Raw genomic sequence first — 25,525 nt, forward strand, 5'->3', positions numbered from 1 at the left:
AATTCTATGAACTTTCGACTATCCCATTTTCTTCCTTTTTTCTGGCGCTGATATAACCTAAATTGTGGGATTACAAGAGCCATTTGACAACCTCAAAACAGTACATGTGGTGTGCGGAATTTTCCTTTGGGTAGGCTTATGTTGGCCTTCCCCGGGCCAGTGGTTCTTTCATTGGTCCACAGTGTTGCTATCTCCTCTATCTCTCTATAATTTGTTCTGTCTACGTGGCTTTGGTGTTCTTGTTCTGGAATAAGACCAAAATTGATTTACATGGGTTCTGCTTTGAGTCCATTTTGAGAGGGACATTGTGCTGACCTTGTGGAATAGCGTGTTTGTGACAGTCGCATAATTTTGATTTTTTAAAAATTATTTATTTATTTATTTATTAATTAATTTATTTATCTGACACTAGACTAGGGTACAAGACCTGACTGCTAGTGTTTAAATCGGCATCTAAGAAAAGCATTTTGTGACTGACTATGTTGAATTTTTATTATATCTTTAATTAATTCCACTTGGTTATAGCATACTGATTTGAGAATTTGCATGTAATTCAGCATGAAGTCTATACTTTGAATGTTCTCAGATCCTCCTATTCATTATTTCACTATTTGAACTCCAGAGATTGTGTTCAGTGAAAACAAGATTGAATCAACATCTTTGGTAAAGAGACATCAATTCAATCAGAAAACCTGAGTGGGGTTCCTGACCTGTCATAGTGGGCAGGGGGGTACATACTGTGTCTTCTATCCCCTTATATCTATTTTCCAATATGCTTTCTGTCTTTGTCTTGGAATGAGATTACTTGGTTTTGTCCTAGCCGGAGTCCTAGCTGGGAGGGAAACAGTCATTTGAGTGTATTCCTCTTTGTTGGATTTTGTACCTTGTGTCCGGATGAGACTTATAGGTGATCTCAAAGTAAGTACGTTGGTAGTATATCTTGGAATCTACATCTGATCCCTATTTGTTCCCATCCTGACCTCCCATAGCGGGCAGGGAGGTACATACTGTGTCTTCTATCCCCTTATATCTGTTTTCCAACATGCTTTCTGTCTCGTCAAAAACCAAACGCAAATTTCGTTTCGGATCTATTTTCGTGTTCGTTTTTAAATTTTTGATCACCTGACAACTGACAATATCATTTCCGTTTTCCATCATTTCAACCATGGCTTCGTCGAGAGAAGGTAGGCGACTTAATGTTCATGTCCTAACAAACAATATATGTAACGTGTGTCACTTTTATTCAACCTTGTAACGTGTGTCACACCAATTCTCAAGTATTGTTTTTCATAATATTTATTAAAGAGTGGATGGATGCTTATATACTATTCGGATATTAAGTGATTTCGAAGGAGCATTCTTCATTTTTTGTTAACACTGTGAGATGAGTCTTTATATTAGAGTTCAAATAATAGTGCATCTTGTGACATGATCATCATTCATGTCACCCAGTAACGTGTGTCTCGTTTCTTATTAAGAATCTGACCATTTAATTGTGTTTGCAATCGTGTATGTTTATTTCACTTGAAAGTTTAATGAATATGGAATAAAGGTTCAGATTTAATGATTATTTCACTTTGCGACGGTTGTTACAGAACAGGCATTTAGGCCATGTCCATTTTAACGTCCGTCACACATACTCTTTTGAAGTCCATTTCGTGCATTTTTTAATTCATATTCAGGCATCTTAATCATTTTACGTCCTCTGGTTAGTATTTAATGTGATGAAATCGTATTAGGATGCTGGAATAGAGTATGGAACTGAGAGATGAATTAAGATGACAGTTTTTAGTGTGACTGTTGTTACTGTAACATAGTTTTACAGGTTAAATCCATGTCGCGTGTAACGAGTGTCATACAATTTACCGAGTTTGTACCTGGACAGGATATATCAATAGAAATGTTGCCCATTTCATTGTTTTTGCAGAGTAGATTTGCTTGTATCAGAAGGGGATGGTGAGGGTGACATGAATCAAAAGAGAAAGTCGTAAAGTTTGACAATTTTCATTTCGTTTGTGCCATACGTTACGAGGACATGAAAAAAGCTGACGATTGTCATGTCACATGTTAACATGTGTCACAAAAAAAATAGTCCATCCATCAGCTTTTTAAGCATAATGTCTTCATATAATTGGCTCTTATGTTTTAATATTGTATGCTATGCTGCGGCTGTACATTTTTCATTATCATGAAAATTACTCTTCTTATCTACCTGTTGTACATCATTTTTAGGATATGTTGACACGCACGTTACTATGACATGGAAATATGAATGTCCTCTGTAACATGTGTCACAATAATTTTCGTTTATTCATTTTAAAATTCACTTTTAGAAGTTAGTGGCTCAGGTGTATTTTAGTATTTCTTACCATGATACATAGTTAAACGTTGTTGTATTTACCTGCCAGCTACACTGCTACCTCTATCTGTTTATTTTTGTTTGAGAATTATGTCCACACACGTTACTAGGACATAAATTAATTTACAGTGTAACGTATGTCACAAATATTATATTTACCTACCATTTTTAGTATCCGTTTCATATGGCAAGTGACTTAAGTATTGTCATGCTACTTAGTTCAGGATTTTGAAATTGTATCTCAATGACATTGTTCATAATTAATAGATTTATAGTGACACGTGTTACAATGACATGAGTGCCCTCTCAGTAACTCCCCCCCCCCCCACCCACCCACCCACCCCCACCCCTTAAAAAAATATTTTATAGTGTTATCTCCTTCAGTATAAGGGAAACGACACTGAATGACCAGCCTTATGAACATGTCCTGTGAGTTTTGTGCTAAGTCACCTACTCATGGCCACACAATGTGGATATGAAACCAAGACAAACTGTTCTGGGGCAAAGGCCATATCATTTCACCATGCCACATTGAAGTCAAATTGTCTTCTTTTTCAGTTTGTATTTTTCTTTTTCCTTTCTTTCGTTTTTAGGTCTACGAATTCGTGCACTTAAAATTGTTCAGCATGAAGAGCCGGTGGAGATAAAGAAAAAGGAGGCAAAATCTGCAGCCCAAAGAGCAAAAGAGTACAGGGAAAGATTAAAATTGCGACCGGACTATGAGGAAATCAAACGGAAAAATGCCAAGAAGTCGCAACAGTATCGCGAAGACTTCAAAAATAAAGCTTCAGAGGAGGAAAAAAAGAATGCGAGAGATGCCACAAAACGGCGAGTTCAGGTGCACAGGGAACAGCAGACACAGAGTGAGATAACTATTTTGCATATAACTTTGTTTTTACACTCTACGAGCTTCAAACGTTTTTATATCTCGGCAACGAGTGATCAGAATTTTATAAATTTATAAATAATTTGGGATACAATAAATTTTGTTTAGATGAATATACAATAAACTCAAAATTTAGTTATTCACTTGTCTCTTTAACTTTTATGTATTCATCTATCTATAATAACCTTGATCGAATTGGTGAAATTTTAAACTTGCTGTTAAAATAATTTTTATATGATAACAGAGACACCAGATATGAATAAAGACAGTGAGAGCCAGCAACAATCTAGTTTGAGGACTCAAGTATGGGACCGTCTTCAAAGAAGTGAGTTTACTATTAATTTGCAGACTAGCAGAATTGTGTCTTAGTTACTGGTAGTGTCTTCAATATTGTACAGAAACTTGATTCATCAGCAGCTAGGTTGTTCCAATTGTAGAGCACATTTTTTTCATATCAAAAGTAAAAGTAAAAGTAAAGTATGTGAGTTTGCAGGTATGTCGATGTTATTTTATTATTTTTTTCTTTAAATCATCTTTGGGTGATTGTATTTTAGTATCGGAGTGTCTACATACATGGTAACTGGGCACCTAGCATCAGGATCTACGTACAAGGTAACCTTGTACCGAGCTTTGGGATGGAGGGGCAAAAGTGGCATTGAACTTGGTGCACAGTAACTTATGACCTTGATTTCTTTCACCCTCCCCCCCCCCATTTGTGTGTGTGTGTGTGTGTGTGTGTGTGTGTGTTATAGGCAGAACGTAAAAATACTAACGAAAGAGTGAAAATGGAGAGGCTTAGTATGGGAACTAAACAGACAATGACGTTTCAGGTACAAACCCTTCGTCAGCACAATAATACACAATTTAACGTGGAAAACAAATAATAATAATAATAATAATAATAATAATAATAATAATAATAATAATAATAATAATAATACACATTTATATAGCGCTCATTCTCGTGTAAAACACAAGCTCTGGGCACTTTACAATATAAATATCAATTTTAAGTGAAAAAAAATAAAATAATAATAATAATTCATAGCCAAATCAAGGATTCATAGACTCAAGAAAAACAAATATAATAAAAATGTGTCTTGAGATTCTTTTTAAAGGTAGGTAAAGACTTGCACTCCCTCAGACCACGTGGTAGTTCATTCCAAATCTTGGGGCCGAAACAAGCAAATGATCTATCACCAAATTTTGTTCTTGATCTTTTTTCCGAAATTTTCGTTTGGTCATTACATGATCTTAAAGTGTAATTAATGATCTGTGAGATATGCCGGTGCTATACCAGTCAAACACTTATAAACAAGACATGCTGCTTTGTAATATGTGCGCTTTTCAATGGGCAACCAGTGGAGAGAGGCCAACAAAGGGGTTGCATGATCAAATTTTTTTTTTGCCAAAAACTAATCTTGCTGCACTGTTTTGCAGTAGTTGTAATTGTTTAATAGAAGCCTGAGGCAAGTTGACAAGCAGGGAGTTACAATAATCTAGTTTCGAAAAAATGAGGGAAACAACCAATGTTTTACATGTTCCAATTGCAATATACTGACGGATCGAACCGATTTTCTTCAATTGAAAGTATAAAGATTTACAGAGAGCAGAAATGTGAGCTGACATTCTCATTTCTGAATCAAAATAGACACCCAAATTTTTCACAGTCTTTGAAACTTTGATCTTTTCACCCCCAATCAACACCTCAAGACCATCATTTACCTTCAACTGCCCTCTATTTCCCACAATCATCACTTCTGTTTTTGACTCATTCATTTTCAACTTGTTTGCATCCATCCACTCTTTCACATCCGTCACACATTCTTCCACACGTTTCACAATATTTTCGAGATTTTTAGTTTTATCAGTAGCATAAAGTTGCGTATCATCTGCATAGAGATGATAGCGCAGCCCATGACCAGTGATGACATTAGATAATGGAGAAGTATACAAAACAAAAAGAATTGGACCCAAAACAGAGCCTTGAGGAACACCAAAAGACAATGTATGTTGACGAGAAAGTTTATCTAAAATCATAACCTGTTGCTTTCTGCCATCTAAATAAGATTCAAACCACTGCAAGACAGTCCCAGACAAGCCAAAAGTTCTATTAAGTCGTTTAATGAGAATACCGTGATCAATAGTATCAAACGCCGCCGAAAGGTCTAACAATGTCAGAAGAGAAACACAACCTTTATCTAAAACATCAAGCAAATCACTCGCAACACAGCACAGAGCAGTTTCTGTGCTGTGGTAAGAACGATAAGCTGACTGAAATTTTTCCCATAGATTGTTTTCATGGAGATGTTGTGAAAGACGTCTGAGTACAACTTTTTCAAGGATTTTAGAAAGAAATGGCAGATTTGAGACGGGACGGTAGTTACTAAGGTCATTTACATCGAGATTTTGCTTTTTTATGAGAGGCTTTACAATTGCATGTTTATAGATATCTGGGACTTGTCCTGAGATAAGTGACTGATTTATAATATAAGTTATGCAAGGTATCAATTCGGGAAGACATAATTTCAAAATATTAGTTGGTAAAGGATCTAAATCACATGACTTCGAGGAAAATGAACAAATTATTTTAGAAATCTCTTCTTCAGTTGTTTCTTTAAAACAAGAGAATCCCTGTGAACCCGAAGAAGGGTGGAAATTTATATCTTCATTTTGCACGAGGTCCAAATTGTTCAGAATTTTCGATATTTTTCCCGAAAAGAAATCTGAAAATGCTTATCTACCGGGATATTAGTGGGTAGACACACGCCCTTTTCTTCCCCTAAAAGTTCCTTTGAAACAGAGAAAAATTCCTTAGTGTCCCTCACTGGTGATAGTTTCGTGTTATAATAGTTTCTTTTTGCTCTTTTGCAGGTGGTTTTATACTTATGCTTTTTTGTTATATATATCAGCCGGTCAATCTCAAGGCCCGATTTTCTCCACGATGCCTCTGCATTCCTTTTTTCCCTTTTGGCAATTTTTTCACTCTGGTTACACCACGGAGACGGTTTCCTGGAATTTATTATTCTAGTTGTCTTTGGCGCATGCCTGTTGATGACATTGCGCAGTACCTCGTCCGTTTTCTGTGCTGATGATATATCCAATCTTCCTAGTTTCTCTGACAGATTGTTTTTGAAGGAACTAATGTCTATTCTTTTAGTATCCCTAGACATTATCTTGACCTTCTTTGCTTTCTCTTTGATGCATTTGAGAGTTGCCAGAATCAGATTGTGGTCTGAAATTTCTTTTTTGATATTTTTAATTGATTCAACAAGCGAGGGTGTATCAGTGACGAACCAGTCCAAGATGTGCCCCAATCTTTGAGTTGGAGAGGTCACTAACTGAGTCAGCCCGTGTTCATTCAGCATTTTTTAAATAATTTTAAAGAGACTATTCTTATCAGCATCAAACAGAATATTAAAATTGCCGATAATTTTTTTTCGCTTATTTATTTGATGTGTCTTTTGATACAAAATCAGAAAATTCGTCAGCAAAACCATTCTGTCTCAGTTTGTTCTTTTTGCTTGGGGGCGGTCTGTAGATACAAGTGATTAAAAATGAAAATTGAGGGTAGGTCAATGTGGTTTGGACACACTCAAAACTTTTGAACGAAATTGGCCTGTTTTGTATTTTAGACGAAAGAGCGTGTTTGTATATGATGGTGATCCCCTCCTGATCGTCCATTTCTTGGGAACGATTCCATCTTGTAGCCGGGAGGTGTCATTTCTTTCATTATAGGTTCATCATCTAACTGACGCAACCAAATAAAGTAAAATGCAAAATAACTTGTATCGTCTGTACTCAATGGTGGTTGCAGTATGAATAAACGTAAGCAGTAGCTGGGCTGCCAGACGGCCAAATGCCTGATTAACTTGGCCAGACACCCACTACCCGATGTCTTGGTTTTTAAACCATTAGCCTAGGCCTAGTGAGAGGCAAATCCTACATGTATTTGCAAACCGAGCTGAAAGTTTTCGTTTCACCGTGAGAAGCCAAGGGGAAGGGATGACACTATGACGAGAGAGAGAGAGAGAGAGAGAGAGAGAGAGAGAGAGAGAGAGAGAGAGAGAGAGAGAGAGAGAGAGAGGGGGGCTGGTATTGGGGAAGATGAAAGAATCAATGGATCACCTGTTGACGTAAATCAAAGGGGTGCTACGGAAGTGCTTTACGATACATGATGCCTGCAATTTTAACCTTTTAACAGCAACACTGATTTTTTTCTTCATCCAGATAATAATTTCCCTATTGTTAATGCAGAATAAAACGTTTCCACCAATTAAGCTATCTCGCATAGCTTGTCTGTTATTGTAATGATAACATTAAGACTAAGATCTGGTTTTAGGTTAAAGAAAGATTGAATCTCACTTTTTATGGGTCAAATTGTATTGTTGTTATTATTATTATTATTATTCTTATTATTATTATTATTCTTATTATTATTATTATTATTCTTATTATTATTATTATTATTATTATTATTATTATTATTATTATTATTATAGTAATTATAATATTGATCTCTTAATGTATTTGTTCCAGCTGGCTATGCAAGTCTGGCTACAGAATCTACTGTGAGTCAAATTATAGAGATGTTGATGAATGACACACTGGAATCGGAGGAACAGCTTGCTGCTCTTTTTGATATCAAACCTGGTAAGAATGTCAAGCAATCATGTTTTCTAAATAGTATATAATCGGGTATTTCGTAGATAACATTGTGACTGCAAGTGAGAAAAATGTTCTCAACCTAAATGAGACGAAAACAGAACCCTTTTCATACCCTAAAGAAAAATATACCACCTTGAAGTATAAAAGCAATTGGTAAAGTTATGAAACAAGGGGGTGGGGATGAGTAGCTGTTTGCGACTGTGATGGCATTGCATGGGAGTGTGTACAACTAATAGAGATAAGGGTTGGTATATGGGGGTGGGGATAAGTAGCGATGAAGCTGTTTGCGACTGTGATGGCATTGCATGGCAGTGTGTACAACTAATAGAGATAAGGGTTGGTATATGGGGGTGGGGATGAGTAGCGATGGAGCTGTTTGCGACTGTTATGGCATTGCATGGGAGTGTGTACAACTAATAGAGATAAGGGTTGGTATATGGGGGTGGGGATGAGTAGCGATGAAGCTGTTTGCGACTGTGATGGCATAGCATGGGAGTGTGTACAACTGTACTTATTTCAGAACTTTGCCATTTGCTTTTATGCATGGGGGAAAAAAGGCCTCTGTGTAGCGGCAGAGAACAGTTCATTTTAACCAGCCAGAGACGGATTTGTGTTTATTTAAACCAGGCTTTGATTAGGAGATAAACGGGACTTGACAGAAGTTTATTTTAAACAAGATTTTATCTAAAGTGCGTTTAATAATAATAATGATAACAATGATGATGATAATAATAATAATATTAATATTACTATTATTATTGTTATTAATATTATTATTATTATTATTATTATTATTATTATTATTATTATTATTATTATTATTATTATTATCATTATTATTATTATCATTATTATTATTATTATTATTATTATTATTATTATTATTATTATTATTATTATTATTATTATTATTATTATTATTATTATTACTACTACTGTGGTGGTGGTGGTGGTGGTGGTGGTGGTGGCGGTGGCGGTGGTGGTGGTGGTGGCGGTGGCGGTGGTGGTGGTGGTTTGCAACCCAGTAGATATTTATTGTCAGATGACGTGTATGTCACAGGGAAGTAAATGGGAATCACAGCAATGATCAAGCATCTGACTTGTTATAATTATGAACAAATGCCGACTCATGATCGGTGGCGGTGGCGGTGGTGGTGGTGGTTTGCAACCCAGTAGATATTTATTGTCAGATGACGTGTATGTCACAGGGAAGTAAATGGGAATCACAGCAATGATCAAGCATCTGACTTGTTATAATTATGAACAAATGCCGACTCATGATCATTACGTTTATCAAAATCACCCCTGGGCCCGTTCTAATGAACGCGGACTAGCGCTTAGTCCCGGACTATCTCTGACTTTAGTAAATGACTAGAAAAAATCGGATTTAATGTGAGCTGACTAAAATCACGTCACCTTCGGACTAAGTTTGGCCAAGATTTAGTCACTTGCTCGAGTCGGACTTGATCGTTTAGTCTCTGACTAGTAACTAAGAAACGGCGTCAACAAAGATGGCGGCCAATGTTAGACGACTCGGTTCGCGAGAAAAAAATACATAGAAAAAGAATTATAACGACAAAAGTAATCTGTTGATATTTGTCAATGCTAATGGAAACGGTTTAAAGGTCACAGATCGTCGAAAGCACACATTTTTTGTCCGGGAAACTAATAAATCTGATGAAGTTGAGTGACTCAGTGAGTCTGAGTCTGAGATTTCAGCTTCGCTTGGTTCGAAGTTTAGATTTAGATATTTAGAGAATAACAAACACACAACTAGCTTATTTTTTTAATATAAAAATTATGTTGTTAAGCTAAAACACCCCCTACCCCCTTTTATTTTCTTTATTTTTGTGCCAAGCAAAGCAATGCGAAGTTACTCTCGATCACATGACGTGATTCGTACGACTATGACTGACACTGTCATTGACAGTACTGCCAAAACAACTGTCAACACATGAAAATGGCGGCAGCTGTGCTGTTTCAAATTCGTCAGAGAACACTGATTCAACGGGAGAGGGTGTTTCGGGTCAGACTTAATCCCATCGATTCGTTTAACGACGATGAAATATACGAACATTTCCGTTTTCATCGTGAACACATTTTTATACTTTGTGATCTTGTAAAAGACGACGTTGATCGTCTTCTCTGGAGGAAAGGTTAGTATTTGTATTCATTTTAATTCTAATCTCATACTAGACTAATCTAGAAGTTTTCTTACATTCTCATGCATCCAACCCAAAATCGGTGCCAAGACTTCTTCTTCTTCTTCTCCTTCATCTTCACACCTCCTCGTCCTTCTTCATCAACATCATCATATTCATCTTCTTCTCCCACTTCTTCCTCCTCCTCTTCTTCTTCTCAACTGAACTAGTCAAACTAAGTGTTAGTGTTGGTAGATCTCTCTAATCATCACACACAAACCACTATAACTGTTACTGGTATGACATGGAATGGAAATTTTTTCACCGCTCTCTGGCACTATTGAATTTTGCATTCCCTTAACCAATTTTCGAGCTCTTGTTGGAGATTATTTTCACTGTAATTGTAATATTTTGAAAGGGAACATTTTTCATGAGCAAAACCAGTTTAGAATTGAAGAAGAAAAAATGTGTACAGTTGGACTGACAAATTGCTGAGGAGAATCAATCTTTAAAATAGGATTTTTCACTCGAGGCGATGGGTAAGCGTGGCTCAGCAGTGTGGTCTTTACTTTGTATCCAAAAGGTAATTAGTTTGATCACCCGTTGTACTGTGTGGCCTTGAGCAATCCATCTCGTCCTAGTTCCATTTGCGGCACTGCACTGCGGCTGATGTCTGGTTATTCCAGTATTCCCTTGGAATAGTTCCTAAAGACAGACAAATTTTCCCATTGGATGAAAAAAGGGAATGTTATCTTTATATGCATATATGCTGGTCTGACATCCGATTGCAATATGGGCCTCGTTTAACATTGTTGCACTGGACATTATTTTGTGTAATTTTTTGAGATTTTCATTATAACAATGAGCTCATGATGTATTGGGTTATCAGACCTGCAAATAAGTGCACGTTGCCTTAATGCTTAAGGAAAATTAGTTTATTTCATCCCAGCTTAATTGATGAGATTTACCGTTATAATATTATAATAGATGAGAGAGTAAAATACAAACTATGACGCTATTTCAATACGAAGCAGAATTCAGAGCCATTCGAAACATTACAAAAAATACAAACAACAAAAATAAAAATAAGAATATCGAATCGGAAGGTCCTGGGTTCGAGCCTCGTGCTCGGCGCATAGTTGAGTCCTTGGAAAAGACTCTTTACTCACATTCTCTCACCGTACTCAGGTGTAAAATGAGTACCTGGCCGTTAACAGTGTTGTTTTTGTCCGAAAAATTGTAATATCGCCTGACAGGCGTCATGTCCCGTCCTACATGTTAAATTTTGCTGTTGACCAGGGAACTATTGTAAAGCGCTTTGAGCACATTCAGTGGATATTGCGCTATATAAAGCTCAATTTAATTTAATATGAATCAATTATAAATCCTCTCTTGCGGTTATACCAAAGCTGTTAAAAAATCGTAATATGTTGTTTCAAAACTTGTGTCTTGTTTTTAAAATTTCACTTCAAATACACATTACAAAGATGTTGTCTACGGTCAATTTAAATAAAATATTTCACTGGATAGACTTTAAAAAGTGAAAGTAATATATTCGAGTACAGTTTCCTTGAACTTGAACTCATTCGAATATCCCAAATTTTTTCCTTATTATTTTTAGTTGTCATTCCATTCCTTACTTGAACTAATTTCACCTAGCCAATGTAAAAAAGGATTTGATTAATTCAAGGTTTTATTTTAATGCACCCTGTTATTTCGACCACCGAAGATTTACTGTTACATTGACAGTTACGTTTGTGTACAATATGATACACATGCATACACACAGGCACTCACACACTCCATTGTCATTTCGCATAATTGACACCTCTCTTACTTATTCTTATCACTTCGCCATTCATTCTAATTTCAATGCCATATGCCATGATTTGCTACTAGTTGGCTACGTCATTAAATGAATGATGTGATACAGGAACCTTCTCCCGATAAAGTAAATAATAATTATAAATTTCCCTTTAATAGTCCTCATGCGGAAATTTGTCTTAGGGTTTATTCAATGGGAATGCTGAAATAACTCAGGTGTCAGCCGCAGCACAGCGCTGCAAATTGAGCTAGGGAGAGGTCGCTTGTTGATGGCCACATGCCATGGTGTATATTCAAACTAGGTATCTTTTGGGTACAAAGCAAAGACCATACTGGTGAGCCACAAGTGTCAAGTACAAAGACATTTTTTAAAAAATAATTAAAATTTAGCTTTATATAGCGCAATATCCACTAAATGTGCTCAAAGCGCTTTACAAGTGGACCCTGGTCAACAGCAACATTTAACATGTAGGACGAGACATGCGCCTGTAAGGCGATATTACAATTTTTCGGACAAAGACACTGCTGTGAACGGTCAGGTACTCATTTTACACATGAGTACAGTGAGAGAATGTAAGTAAAGAGCCTTTTCCAAGGACTCAACTATGTGCCGAGCGCGAGGCTCGAACCCAGGACCTTCCGATCCAAAAGCGAGTGTCATACCACCAGACCACATCCGCACAAAGACATCATGCTGAAAGTAATCGCATCAAATAGTTCTTCCTTCACTCCTTCAGAGCTGCAAGGCTGGTGTAGCGGGAGTTTATCTCTGTTTCTTTAGTGTGAAACGGACAATAGTAATTGCTTGCTACCCCTTGGATAGGACACAGGTTTATTGTAAAGTACTTTCCACTAGATCTAACAAATACAGATTCCCCATCATTCCTGGGTGGTCAGTGGGGTCAAATAAAAATCTCTACTTTGCCCTTAGCATGTAAAGCGAATACCCTAATAATTGAGCTAGAGGGACCAACTTCACATCAAAGACCTGTTTAAATATCTTTAAATATTTGAAATGAAAAAAAATAAAAATTAATGAATAGCAGTCCTTCAGAGGCATGAAGCCCAAGGAGCCAGGGTTTATCCCGGTTTCAGACAATAACAATTGCTTGCTACCCTTTGGATAGGAAGGTAGTCTATCACAAAGTACTTTCATGAGATCTGACAGACCTAGCTACCCAATCACTATCCCCCCCCCCCCTTTCTACCACTTACATTACATCAGAAAAAGGGGCAAGTTGGAACAATGCAATGGTTTATTCCTCTGTTCCCCTCTCCTCTGCCTCCATCCATTCTAACCCCACCACTCTCAGCCACTACCATTACTAAATGCTCTTCAAGACCTAGTAATAGTAAAGCACCGTCCCAATGATAAGAAAAGACATAATCAGGCTTCACATAAAAGCTCATTACCCAATCAGTTTTCATCAGGCACAGTTACTCAATCAGTCAGTTGTCACACATCATTCGCTTTATTAGGCATAGGTCTATCAACATATTGATCAGTCAGTCACTTGCCTCCCACTAGCCTTTTGTTGAGTCGTCATGGTATGTTACACAAAGTACATGGTTGTTAAAAGGTCACCCAATGACTATTACTCCCCCACCCTCATCCCATCTCCATTCCCTGACGCCTGGGTTATTCCATTCTTCCCTTGGAATAGACCCTGAGACAAATTTCTCCTATGGGATGAATAAAGGGAATTTTATTATTTTATATGAGGCCATTGTGCGCGAGCTGTACTGTACGTAAGTTGACTACACTTCCTGATTTAGATTTTATTGCAGGTTTTATTATATTCAAAAATTTCCTTCTCCCATTTTTAGGTCGTCTCTGATGCAAATTTATAAGTTACAAACTTGGTTCCTAAGTGGACTGGTTCAGTGCATGATGCAAATTTTTTTAGGAAATCTGGGCTATTCTTTGCATTTGAGGATCCACATCGCAGGGCTTTGGATGGTGTGATCCTTGGAGACAGTCGTTATATGTTAAGAAATTGGCTAATGACCCCAATACCAAAACCCCCAAAATAGAGGAGAAGAGGCATTAAACACCTCCCATCGTATCACAAAATGTACAATTGAAAGGTAAGTTTTACCAGTCATATAATCCCACCCTCCAGGAAACAATAACATTTTGATAATTTTTGAAATTTAATATTTCAGGTTTATTTTTATATCCACTTTACAATACAATTTGCAAATGATCAATGAAAATAAAAGAAAATTAACCAAAAAAAAGTTGTAATCATGCTGTCATTGTCATGCCATTATAAACATTAAAATTTTTTTTTGAAGAACTCAGATTAACCATTATAATTCTTCGCCTTCTAATTCTAATTAAATGACTGAGAAAAAAAAAAAAAAAGAGAGAGAGAGAGAGAGAGAGAGAGAGAGAGAGAGAGAGAGAGAGAGAGAGAGAGAGAGAGAGAGAGAGAGAGAGAGAGAGAGAGGTCCATTTAATTTTAATTGGTTTTAAGTGTACATGTACAAACAATTATTGTCATTCAACAGAGTCATTGGAGTGGTTAAAAGAAGATGGAATTGTCTCCATGACGAGCTCAGAATGACGCCTGACAGAGCCTGCAAGGTTATTTATATGTGCTTTTGACTCCACAACTTTGCTGTTGATGCTGGCCTACCCATGGAAGAAAACAACTGTAATGATGATGATGACAGCAATCATAACTTTTCTCCTATTGGGACTCAGGAAGGAGCATCTGAACAGAACGTCTTGCTGTTGGCAAGGCAGCCTGGCTGACTTTGATTAATAGTGCTTTTAGAAATATCGTTGAACCTCTCTAATCAGGAAATAAATGTAATCGTTAATGTAGTACATCACTCTACAAGTATACTGTGTGCAGTATTCTTTTTGTGATGAGCTACATAAATGTCACGCTGTTTTAATTATTGTTCAAGCATATGGAAACACATTTCTATATCATATAACTACAAGTCAACTATCAGGCATCTAGTACTCTTTGACTATCCCATTTTACTCCTTTTTACTGGCGCTGATGTGTTGCAAGTGCTGTAAAACCCTTAAAAACAAAAACAAACCTGTTTTGCAGGAAGTATTAAAGTGCATTCACAGTAATTTTTTCTGGAATAGGTCTGATATAAATTGGATAACTAAACAAGAATTCTCATGCCTGAGTCGGTTATCAAACAGAAGACAAAGGGGCATTAAAATTTTCCTTTTTTTAAGGTCATCAAAATCCTGAGTTGAGCAATCAAATTTTAACTGCCCTATTGTCATAAGACAATTACATATTGTAAGACCTTTTGTATAAATCATTATACCAGCCACTTAGCCAATGCCCAGGATAGTCCCAAGTCACATTTGTGATAAGGGTCTTAAATCGCCATGCCACTGTACAAGTTTGTGACAATAGGCCAAAATAACAATCTGTATTTATTTCAGAGGATTTGTTCTACCAATAACATAAGGAACAATGGAGTGATTGTAGTAAAAAAAGGTCTTAAACACTGCACGCATGCGATTTTAAGTAAATTTTAACAAAAACATATCAGCTCTATCAAAAGTACAGATTGAGATAAATACAGGACTAAAACCACTCTAAATAACAATTTAAAAATCTCAAGAACCATCTTAAAAAATGGTTTAAGGCAATTCATAAGACATGTTTTAACTGCGATTTTCTAAGATATTATGAGGCCAATTTTTTCTACACTACGGAAAATGTATTGCAACATGTCTCCATTGATTGCTTTAAACCATTTTTAAAATTGACTCAAAATACATGTGATTGAATTAATATTCAAATTCAAGACATTAGAAACCAATTGGGTCATGGATAAAAACTAAATGATGACGTCATTTGCGAACACTCCCAGGTGTGATTTTCATACATGAATTAATTTCCTATAACTGTCATCTGCATTTTTTGCGGCCGCAAATTCCCCAAATTGGCAAATCGTGGCAAATTTTGGGAAAATTGGCAAATCGCGTGGCAAATTTTGGGGAAAAATAGAAGCGAAAACAAAATAACGAAAAAAAAAGGTGCGAAACTTGAGAAATGTTGCAGCTTTGCCTAGCCCCAAACCAAGGAAGCTATTCTCTACGGATAATGGTCTCGTGCTCGCAGTGTATCTGCATACACTGCAATTCCCAATTTTTGTGACATTCCTCAGCATGAGTTCATGAGGTATATTGAGAAACTGGGGCCCAGTGCTGTGAGAGAGTCTGATACTGGAATTATAGATCTGACCCTATTTTGGAAGTCTGTGGCAGATTATGTTCTAGCTCTCGCTGCATTGGCGTCCCAGTATGCCTTCTCAACATGCTCGTCAGCTGATGCTGAGCAAAGCTTTTCTCTTTACAATCTTGTCTTGTCTTCCAGAAGGCGTAGACTCACAGAAAACAACATCAAAGGACTAGTTTTCCTTTACTACAATAAGTTTATCGATGCCTCTTTTTTTGAGTAGTAAAAGAAAACTAGGCCTTTGATGAGTCTGACTGAAAGTGTACGTTTGTGTGTGTGTGTGTGTGTGTGATTGTCTGAAAGTTTGGGCGCATAAATCACTTTACATTGTGTAAATTAATAAATGTAGCCTCCTTAAATGTAATAAATTGTCTTTTATATATATATTTTGTTCTGTATCGCATGTTAATTTTTACTGAAAGGCTTAATTCTCCTCGGCAAATTTTGGTCTTTTTGGCAAATTTCTTGGCAAATTTTGGGGGTTTTTTGGGCAAATTTTAGGTCCCAATTTGGCAAAAAATGCAGATGACAGCTATAATATCAAAACATATAAAAAGAATAATTTAATTATAAGTAGTGTCATAATTAATATGCCTCATCTTAAATTTCATGTATTCAATTTTTAGGGTATTTTGTTCAACAATGGAGTTGTTTTTTTTTTTATAATGGAGTTGTTCCGACTGCAGCCATTGATCCATTAATGGATTGTCAGTGATCTGTCATCTCCTCTTGGGGCCAGCTTGCCGTAATCTTTGGCTGATGCCATCTGAGGCATTCCACTCCTCTGGTGTATGGGGAAGAGTTTCTGTTGTCTCCTCTTGAAAATGATTTGAAAATCATCTACTACAACTACTGACTCCACCACAGAGCAATCAACAAAACTGATTTCATTAATCTCATTCATATCCATCTGTCTGGCTAGTGTTGAAGCTGTGGAGGAAAAATAATATTTAGAACATCTTTTTCACTGCATTGAAACAAAACAACATTTATATCTGTGAATTATGAAACTGGCCACATTATGAAATCAAGTGGTGCTGAAATCAAAAACGTCATTTCATTTTGAAACTTCTCTGATACCACATTGTCGTCAGGTCAAAGTCAGAATTTGGAATGATAAAAACTTTTAAACAATGTTATCTCCTTAAGCAACATGAAATGCTGGCCATTTAATTAAGATGATTTTAGAACTACATCCCACTTTTTAAACAAATCCTTATAAACTGTTCGTCAGTGCTTAAAAGTGTTAATATGAATATATTTGAGAAGACAATGGACTCAGCAACAGTATACATTTTTGTTTTATTTCCTTGTAAATCATCTTTTTGTTTGAGTATTTTTCTCTAAGGGGAACCAGTATTTTTTTTTACATATGTAATATGTGATAAGTAAGCATTTGAGTGTGTTCCTCTTAATGGGCACCTGTGCTTGTGCCTGGACGACACTTTTAGGTGACTTCAAACTAAGTACAAACCGATGGCATGCTCTTGGAATCTACATCCATTCCATATAAAAACCATTCCCTTTTTATTTTACTTATTAGTGCTTTGAATTGTTAATCTAGAATTGCTTGACTATCCATTTGCATCCTTTTTACTGGTGCTGAAATGACCTAAATATGTCGCAAGCAATTTAAAACAGAAGAGAATTTATAATTCTAGAACATTTTGCTATCCCATTTTCTTCCTTTTTACTGGCACTGATATGACCTTAATGTGTTGCAAGCGCCGTAAAACCATTAAAAACAAACAAATAAAGAATGTTGATTAAACAAAATCACACAAACACACTTATGTTATACTTCGTGGTCCCACTGTCACTTCAATGTCCCCCATTTTGACCAACTTGTTACCCGTGATAGTCCTTTCAGTACTGTTGTCAATGTTAAATACACTGTTAGTGGCTATGTGGTCTTGTGGTATGACACTCGCTTTCGGATCGGAAGGTCCTGGCCCTGAGCCTCGCTCGGCGCATAGTTGAGTCCTTGGAAAAGACTCTTTACTCACATTCTCTCACCATACTCAGGTGTAAAATGAGTACCTGACCGTTAACAGTGCTGTCTCTGTCCGAAAAATTGTAATATCGCCTAACAGACGTCATGTCCTGTTCTAAATGTTGCTGTTGGTCATGGACCCCTTGTAAAGCGTTTTGAGCACGTTAAAAAAATTTTTTCTTTAGTCTTTCGGGTGAAATTCTATTAATAATTTAATGACTTTGTAGCAAAAGAATTATGCTTACTGATTATGGTGTAATCTCCAAGATTACAGTCAGATATGTCAATAATATTTCTGGCTGGACTGGGATTCGGAACAAAACTCTCAGTGCTCATAACTGTAAAGAAAATTGTTGTGGTGTTTTTTTTTAAAAGGTGAATTGTTATGAAATTATAATGATTTTAATTCTATTTATATCAATTTTAATATGATACGATATCAATTGATTTTAATGTAAAATTTGCATCATATAATTACGGGTCTCTGGCTCTTTTTTTTTTAAACCATGAAATGCATCCAAGTGTAATCTTATCTTCTGATCTTGAGACCCATGAATCCCAGAAATAACAAATCTGCTGGGAATAGAACCCATGACACTTTGATTCATATGCAAGCATGATAACTCGCTGTGCCATTGGCTTGCCCTAAATAAAACACTAAATGAAACAATATAAATCTTTACAGGACCCAATTCCAAAGTGGAATTTCAATACAATGTTGCGTGATGCCACTTTGACGATTTGTGATAAAAAAATACATGGCAATCCCTTATGACACAAAAGCTCTTGCTCCATCATTTATTTCAAATTTGAAATATTCATATAATTTTGTCAGCTACTTCAGGATTGATGGTGTAAAGTAAATTTCAAGATTTTAACTACCATTGAATTATTAAATGTGAATACTCTTGTTTTGATACTCGACTTCAGTCTTCATTTATTGTTTTAATGTTTTTAAAATTGATAAAAAATCAAGAGGAAACGTGTCCCACAGGCAGTTGTTAGATATGCAATAGAGGTGATATACTTTTGAGACTTAACTACCAAAAGAGGATAGTTATGTTAGAGAAAAATATTGTTCAATGAATCTGTGCATAGGCAATTGTAAGGATGAGTCAATTTTAGACGATCACAAAAGATGCATGCAAACATAGTACAAATTACTTGTTTAAAATATTGTAAGGTACTATCTTTATTCATGTCAGGCAGCCCCAGAGACCAGCAATCACATCGTCCTCCACTGTCCAGTCACTAAACTTGAAGGTGGCTATGAAACCGTCCTTAGTGCGGAGGAAGACTTTAGAAGCTGAGTTGATGAAATAAATTTGGAGGTGTAGCCATATGCTACTACTACTACTTTATTCATGGAATGCCTAGATGACAGCCTTTTACATTTGTATACAGAACAATGTATGGAACTATTATAATTGCAGAAATTTACCTTGAATACCATCAACAATGGTACTACACTCGCCAATAATGACGAGTACCGGTACTTGTTCAGTAAAGATTGAAGAGGGTCCTGGTTTTCCCCTCCAGTCTGCATTACAGAATCAACATGACTTTGGACTATTCTTTTCTTGTCCTTGAATTTTTTTTTAGCTCCATCACCGAACGGTTTTTTGAGAATTCCGCATTGATTCTCATTCTGATCTTTACCCCGACCTGAAAATGAAAAAGGAGAAAAAAATATGTAAATCAACGATTATGTAATGAGATTGTTGAGGACATTCATTTTGCACTGGAATCAGTTCTATTGATTGCTTTTTGTTGCCATAAAATCTTTATTTATTATTTTGGTTGTAGCAAACTTTACTCGTATAATTAGTCTCTATCCTTTAAATTATTTGCATAAAAAATGTCATGCTTTTGAAGGGTCTGACTGGAGAGGGTGAAGATTTATTTCTTGCTTATCAAATGTACTAGGGTAGGTCGCCCTAAATCTGTATGCTTTTCTATACCTCAAATTCCAACAGCTCTAACTGCAGATTGGTTAAACTAAACTCTCAACTGTTTGAGAAACTCAATTATTTGACATCTTTTGTTAGTTTGATGTAAATACATATGAGGTATTATCAGTTAACCTTGCTTAAAAACCGAAAATAGATACCAAACCCCCTCACCCCAAATATGTATGCTCACGCCCCAAACCCGTAAACGGCTTGCCCTTAACCAGAACAGTATTAAATTAGTCTACTAATGTTTCAAAATTTCATAATTTTTTATAAATATGATAATGTTGTGGTAGAATTTCATTTATTATTAGTTTTTAAAAATATTTTCTAAAAAACAAAAAAATAATTGAGCATATATAAAGAGCATTATCCTAGCATTTACGTTTGTTGCGGTTATAACTTTTGACGCGTCAGCGATTTTCTGTTATTTTTTGCACTGAAGACACCGCTTGGGAATTTATTTTAAAAAGAAAAAAACCAACCTTTTACTTTTAGAAAGAAGTTTATTTTCACTTCCACTTCATTTCGAATTTTTCTGGTTGTTGACTTGTTCTAAATATTCAAGTGAGTTAAAAGCTTAAAACTTTTGTCATTTTTTGTGGCAACTGACACAGATGCTAGATTGTATACTGCTAAACATGCTCAAAGCTCTGTAAGGGGCTCCAAGCCAATAGCAACACAGCAATATCACAACTTTTCCCCGACAGAGTCATTACTTTTAATGGCCAATTACTCAATAAGGAGCCTTGTTCAATGACTCGACTTTGAACCACTCAGGAAGGGACTTGAATCTTGGGCCTACTGGTCCAAATGCAAGTGTAATACTACCATACAACAAAGCCCCACTTAGTAGGGGCAAAGAGGAAGGGTGAAATTTATTGCCTAACCTCCGCACTACAGTACATCTATTTATATTGTTTATTGATAAATTATGGGTGCCATGTCGGCTATTATGATGCTTTAAAATTTTCATTGAACATGCCAACCTGCTTTTTTTTTTTTTCATTAATTTTCTTTCTTTTTTTTTTAGAAATCCGAGACCGGGTTGCCACCTTGCCTGTTCTTGCCAAGTAGTAAAAAGGTGGATTAGAGAGCAGAGCAGGGAGATAGGAAGTAGATAAACACAATCCAAAGTAGTCTAGAGGTATACAAATACAAAGCAACATTGTGTTGTGAGTGGCAGGGACCTACTGTAGGCACTTGCAAGAATTTTTCAAAATAGTGGCTTTGGGTATTAATTTAGCGTAGAAAAATAAAGGGGAGTGAAACATTAACTAGAGTGAAAAAATATCGCTCTATCTCAACTGGTTAAAAAGTTATGACCGTTTATGTGGTGGAAAATCTCTATATAGCTTAATAGGAAAAAATGCAACCAAAGCACAGCATCCCAATGGATAATCAAGTATAATTCAGAAACAGCTTCGGATACAACTTTGAAATTTTTACATGTGGTAAATCAACATCTCTGTAATACATTGCAAACAGAAAATGAATTATTTATTGAGAAAGAAAAGTATTGTTTAGAGCTGAGACAGCTGAAATCAAGGAAAAATAGATCACGACATACAAATGAATGACCTATTGGAATTTTGGAAAAGTCAATAATAAAATATTTATTCACATGAAGAGATAGACCAAATACACCACTGAATCGGCGTCATTTAGTTGTTCACTTTGAACTTTTCAAAATGAAAATAGACCTCATAAAAGCAAAGATATGAACTGACAAATGTTTGAGGTGGTGTAGTATTAGCCTACAGATGCCCAGTGTCACTGACCGTGCTGTAGCCTATTTTTATTTCATTTCATGATAGACCAAATACACCACTGAATCGGCGTCATTTAGTTGTTCACTCTGAACTTTTCATAATGAAAATAGACCTCATAAAAGGAAAGATATGGACTGACAAATGTTTGAGGTGGTGTATTAGACTTACAGTCCTAACAGATGCCCAGTGTCAGTGACCGTGCTATAGCCTATTTTTATTTCATTTCATTAGTGACAAAGAAAAAATATATGTACTTCTCTTATTTTCGCACTGTCACGGAGTGCTGCAATCTCGACATAATTGTATTTTCCAGGAGGGCTGCAGTTTCAAGGTTTGAAAAATAAAAGTTTTTCTCTTGTTGAGCTCCATTTTCGTCAATGAATTTCAAAAGGAAATAGAATCTAAACAAAACGAAAGCGGATGTGGCGCTGATTAAATCTTTTGCGCCAGAAGAACCCAAACAGCAGCACAAAACAACCGATAGAGTCAAGGGCTAGGTCAGGACTAGGTCAGGACTTGCCACGCCCATTTCTTGGCTAAAGCCCAGCTAGTCCGAGACTAAATAATGCTCATTGAATCCGATTTTTTAGACACTTACTAAGCTTGGGCTAAAGACTAGCTAGTCATTTACTAGACTAGTAAATTACTAAAGTTAGTCCGCGTTCATTAGAACGGGCCCTGATATACGAAGAAGAGTATTCTATTACTTTACTATTTATTGTCATGGGGTAACATAATCACCCAGACTTATGAATAGGGATAGTTCTTTACTTTACTATATGTTGTCATGGGATAACAAACGATCCCCCGACATACGATTAAGGGGTAAAAACATGACATACGATTAGGGTTAACATAATATTATTTGCAGTGTTATCTCTTGTCTGCTCACAAATGTTTTGACAAGAGAATTAATGAAAACCCAACAATTTTATATGTTGCCTCAGGTATGAATGACATCATATCATGTGTACCAGAGTGCCTTGCAATCGATCTGATAATTCATGATTTATTACACATAACAAACTCCTTGTGACTGTGAAATCTAATTTATTGTCTAGATAATTCATTATGAGGATGGAACAGATACTGATAATAGTAAAAGTAATCAATGTCTTACATGTGGAAAAGCGTTTGCTGTCAGTTCAACTTTGAAATCACACTCAAGAATCCATTCTGGAGATAAGCCTCCAGAGAGAGAGAGAGAGAGAAAGTGAGAGAGATAGAGAGAGAGACTGGTGGAGGTACTGGGTGGGGTTCCTGACCTCCCATAGTGGACAGGGAGGTACATACTGTGTCTTCTTTATTCCCCTTATATCTGTTTTCCAACATGCTTTCTGTCTTTGTCTTGTAATGAGATTACTTGGTTTTGCACTGGCCCTGGCTGGAGTCCAAGCTTGGAGAGAAACAGTCAAATGCATAGTTATTATTTTGGGAGATGATATTTTTTTTCCTTGTAAATCATCTCTCTGTTATGTATTATTATATTTGTTATTTTGAATGTATAATGTAAGCATTTGAGTGTATTCCTCTTTGTTGGATCTTGTTCTTGTGTCCGGATGAGACTTATAGGTGATCTCAAACTAAGTTTGGTGGAAGAGAAAAAACAGGCTTAAGAAAAATATTAAATACATTATGTTGTAGTTGGAGGGTAATGCTTTTATGATTTTCTTCACTTGTTATAGATTTTTATCGTTTCCTCTTTGACTATTTGTTAAAGGATGTTATGAATAATTTTTGAAAACGATTCCTGTTTTGCAGAGCCCAAGGATGTAGATGTTGAAGACTGTGACAACCCTTTGGATGAGAGACTCCATGAGGGCTTTCATCTTGAAATTGATATTGATCAATCGGCTGTCAGTTGTGTTAAATTGCCTGAAATATCTGAGAATGACACCAAGGATAACTTTGATCCCTGTTCTGAACCATCTTCCACATCCCAGAATATGCCTGGTAATGGAAGTGGTGCAGATGGAAAAGAAGAAATGTTTCAAAAAGAAAAAACATTTCCTCATAGGTCAGCTTTGCATAAACACACAAAAAAACATTCTGGAAAAAAGCCATATCACTGTCTTACTTGTGGAAAAGCGTTTGCTCAAAGTTCAACCTTGCGATCACACTCAAGAATCCATTCTGGAGATAGGCCATATCAATGTCTTACTTGTGGAAAAACATTTGCTCATAGTTCATATTTGCAATCACACTCAAGAGTCCATTCTGGAGAATAGCCATATCAATGTCTTACACATGGAGAAGCGTTTGCTGTCAGTTCAACTTTGAAATCACACTCAAGAATCCATTCTGGAGATAAGCCTCCAGAGAGAGAGAGAGAGAAAGTGAGAGAGATAGAGAGAGAGACTGGTGGAGGTACTGGGTGGGGTTCCTGACCTCCCATAGTGGACAGGGAGGTACATCCTGTGTCTTCTTTATTCCCCTTATATCTGTTTTCCAACATGCTTTCTGTCTTTGTCTTGTAATGAGATTACTTGGTTTTGCACTGGCCCTGGCTGGAGTCCAAGCTTGGAGAGAAACAGTCAAATGCATAGTTATTATTTTGGGAGATGATATTTTTTTTCCTTGTAAATCATCTCTCTGTTATGTATTATTATATTTGTTATTTTGAATGTATAATGTAAGCATTTGAGTGTATTCCTCTTTGTTGGATCTTGTTCTTGTGTCCGGATGAGACTTATAGGTGATCTCAAACTAAGTACATTGGTGGTATGCTCTTGGAATCTACATCTGATCCCTATTTGTTCCCAGTTCCCCTATGTCCTACGTTTTCTTGGTTGCTTTAATTGTAATTCTAGAACTTTTTACTCTACCATTTTCTTCCTTTTTACTGGCACTGATATAACCATGCCATAATGTGTTGCAAGTGCCGTAAAAAAAGGGGGTGGGGGGGGGGGGGGGGGGGGGGGGGGGGGGGGGGGGGGCAATGGCTAATTGGTGTGTGTGTGTGTGTAAATGTATGAGTGTGTGTGTGTATGTGTGTGCGAGCCCGTGCATGTATGTTATGAGATTAGTGAGTGTGATTAGGACTCAAAATATGATTATCCATGTATTATTTCTGTTTGTAATTCTGTTGAAAATAGTTATTTCTTACATACAGAGAGGAAAGAACTGAGGAAGAGTGTGTGTGTGTGTGTGTGAGAGAGAGAGAGAGAGAGAGAGAGAGAGAGAGAGAGAGAGAGAAAGAGAGAGAGAGAGAGAGAACGCAATCGGAGAACACGACCTTTGCCTTTCTGATCAAGCTTTCCATCTTTTAGCTTGACGCACGAAAAATAATATAATAAGAAGTATGATGAGGATGGTGATGGTTTTATAGGGGAATGGTGAAAGTGAAGGATTGTAACGGAAATATTAGGAAGGTTGTTGTGATGATGATGACGATGATGGTGACGATGACTACGATGTTTCTTGTGTGTATATGTGTGAGTGTGTATATATGTCAATATATTATGTAATGTACAGTATTGTTATAAATGTGTAACCAAATGACAAGTTGCCACTATTTTGAGGACAATAAAGGCATATTATTATTATTACTGTAATAGAATGCCATTTTATTGCTATTACTACTACGCCTTACTACTATAGGCTAGCATTCGTGTGTGTGTGTGTGCGTGTGTGTATATGTGTGTCTAACGCGGCAAGCAGTGATGCATGGGGGTAGTGTGTGTGAGCGTATGTGTGTATTCCGA

The 25,525-nt window shown here is 36.4% G+C and overlaps 2 protein-coding genes and 1 long non-coding RNA gene across 5 annotated transcripts; 2 read left to right on the plus strand and 1 right to left on the minus strand.

Annotated features, from left to right (window-relative positions):
• Positions 1-1,834: 1,834 nt before the first annotated feature.
• LOC144973848 (uncharacterized) lies at positions 1,835-24,682 on the plus strand. Its single transcript, XM_078916741.1, has 5 exons — positions 1,835-1,956; positions 2,897-3,222; positions 3,490-3,570; positions 7,785-7,898; positions 23,583-24,682. The coding sequence occupies exons 1-5, from the start codon at positions 1,835-1,837 to the stop codon at positions 24,047-24,049; spliced, it is 1,110 nt and encodes a 369-aa protein (XP_078772867.1). The 3' UTR covers positions 24,050-24,682.
• On the plus strand, positions 9,134-15,928 carry LOC144972374 (uncharacterized). Of its 3 annotated transcripts, none has more exons than XR_013645352.1 (3): positions 9,134-10,069; positions 13,706-13,966; positions 14,393-15,928. It is a non-coding gene; the product is annotated as an uncharacterized LOC144972374 (long non-coding RNA). The 3 variants fall into 3 exon arrangements; XR_013645350.1 differs by having other exon boundaries at positions 13,786-13,966; XR_013645351.1 differs by lacking the exon at positions 14,393-15,928 and having other exon boundaries at positions 13,786-14,230.
• LOC144972371 (uncharacterized) lies at positions 15,967-19,663 on the minus strand. The gene is made up of 3 exons (XM_078913504.1): positions 19,539-19,663; positions 18,343-18,435; positions 15,967-17,034 (listed from the first exon to the last, which is right to left on the minus strand). Exons 2-3 carry the CDS (start codon positions 18,431-18,433, stop codon positions 16,802-16,804), a joined length of 324 nt encoding a protein of 107 aa, XP_078769630.1. The 5' UTR covers positions 18,434-18,435; positions 19,539-19,663; the 3' UTR covers positions 15,967-16,801.
• Positions 24,683-25,525: the final 843 nt, after the last annotated feature.

Source organism: Berghia stephanieae, chromosome 5 (assembly GCF_034508935.2).
Source record: "Berghia stephanieae isolate SIO BIC M18660-M18661 chromosome 5, UCSD_Bste_1.3, whole genome shotgun sequence".
NCBI classification, from domain to species: domain Eukaryota; kingdom Metazoa; phylum Mollusca; class Gastropoda; order Nudibranchia; family Aeolidiidae; genus Berghia; species Berghia stephanieae.

What these genes read in the sequence shown, in the direction of transcription:
- LOC144972371 (XM_078913504.1), bottom strand. Translation starts at nt 18,433, where the DNA reads ATGAGCACTGAGAGTTTTGTTCCGAATCCCAGTCCAGCCAGAAATATT. An exon ending in TGGAGATTACACCATAATCA is followed by an intron (nt 17,035 to 18,342) that starts GTAAGCATAATT and finishes TTTCCTCCACAG; the next exon opens with CTTCAACACTAGCCAGACAG.
- LOC144973848 (XM_078916741.1), top strand. Translation starts at nt 1,835, where the DNA reads ATGTCGCGTGTAACGAGTGTCATACAATTTACCGAGTTTGTACCTGGA. An exon ending in GCTTGTATCAGAAGGGGATG is followed by an intron (nt 1,957 to 2,896) that starts GTGAGGGTGACA and finishes GCCACATTGAAG; the next exon opens with TCAAATTGTCTTCTTTTTCA. An exon ending in CAGGGAACAGCAGACACAGA is followed by an intron (nt 3,223 to 3,489) that starts GTGAGATAACTA and finishes ATATGATAACAG; the next exon opens with AGACACCAGATATGAATAAA.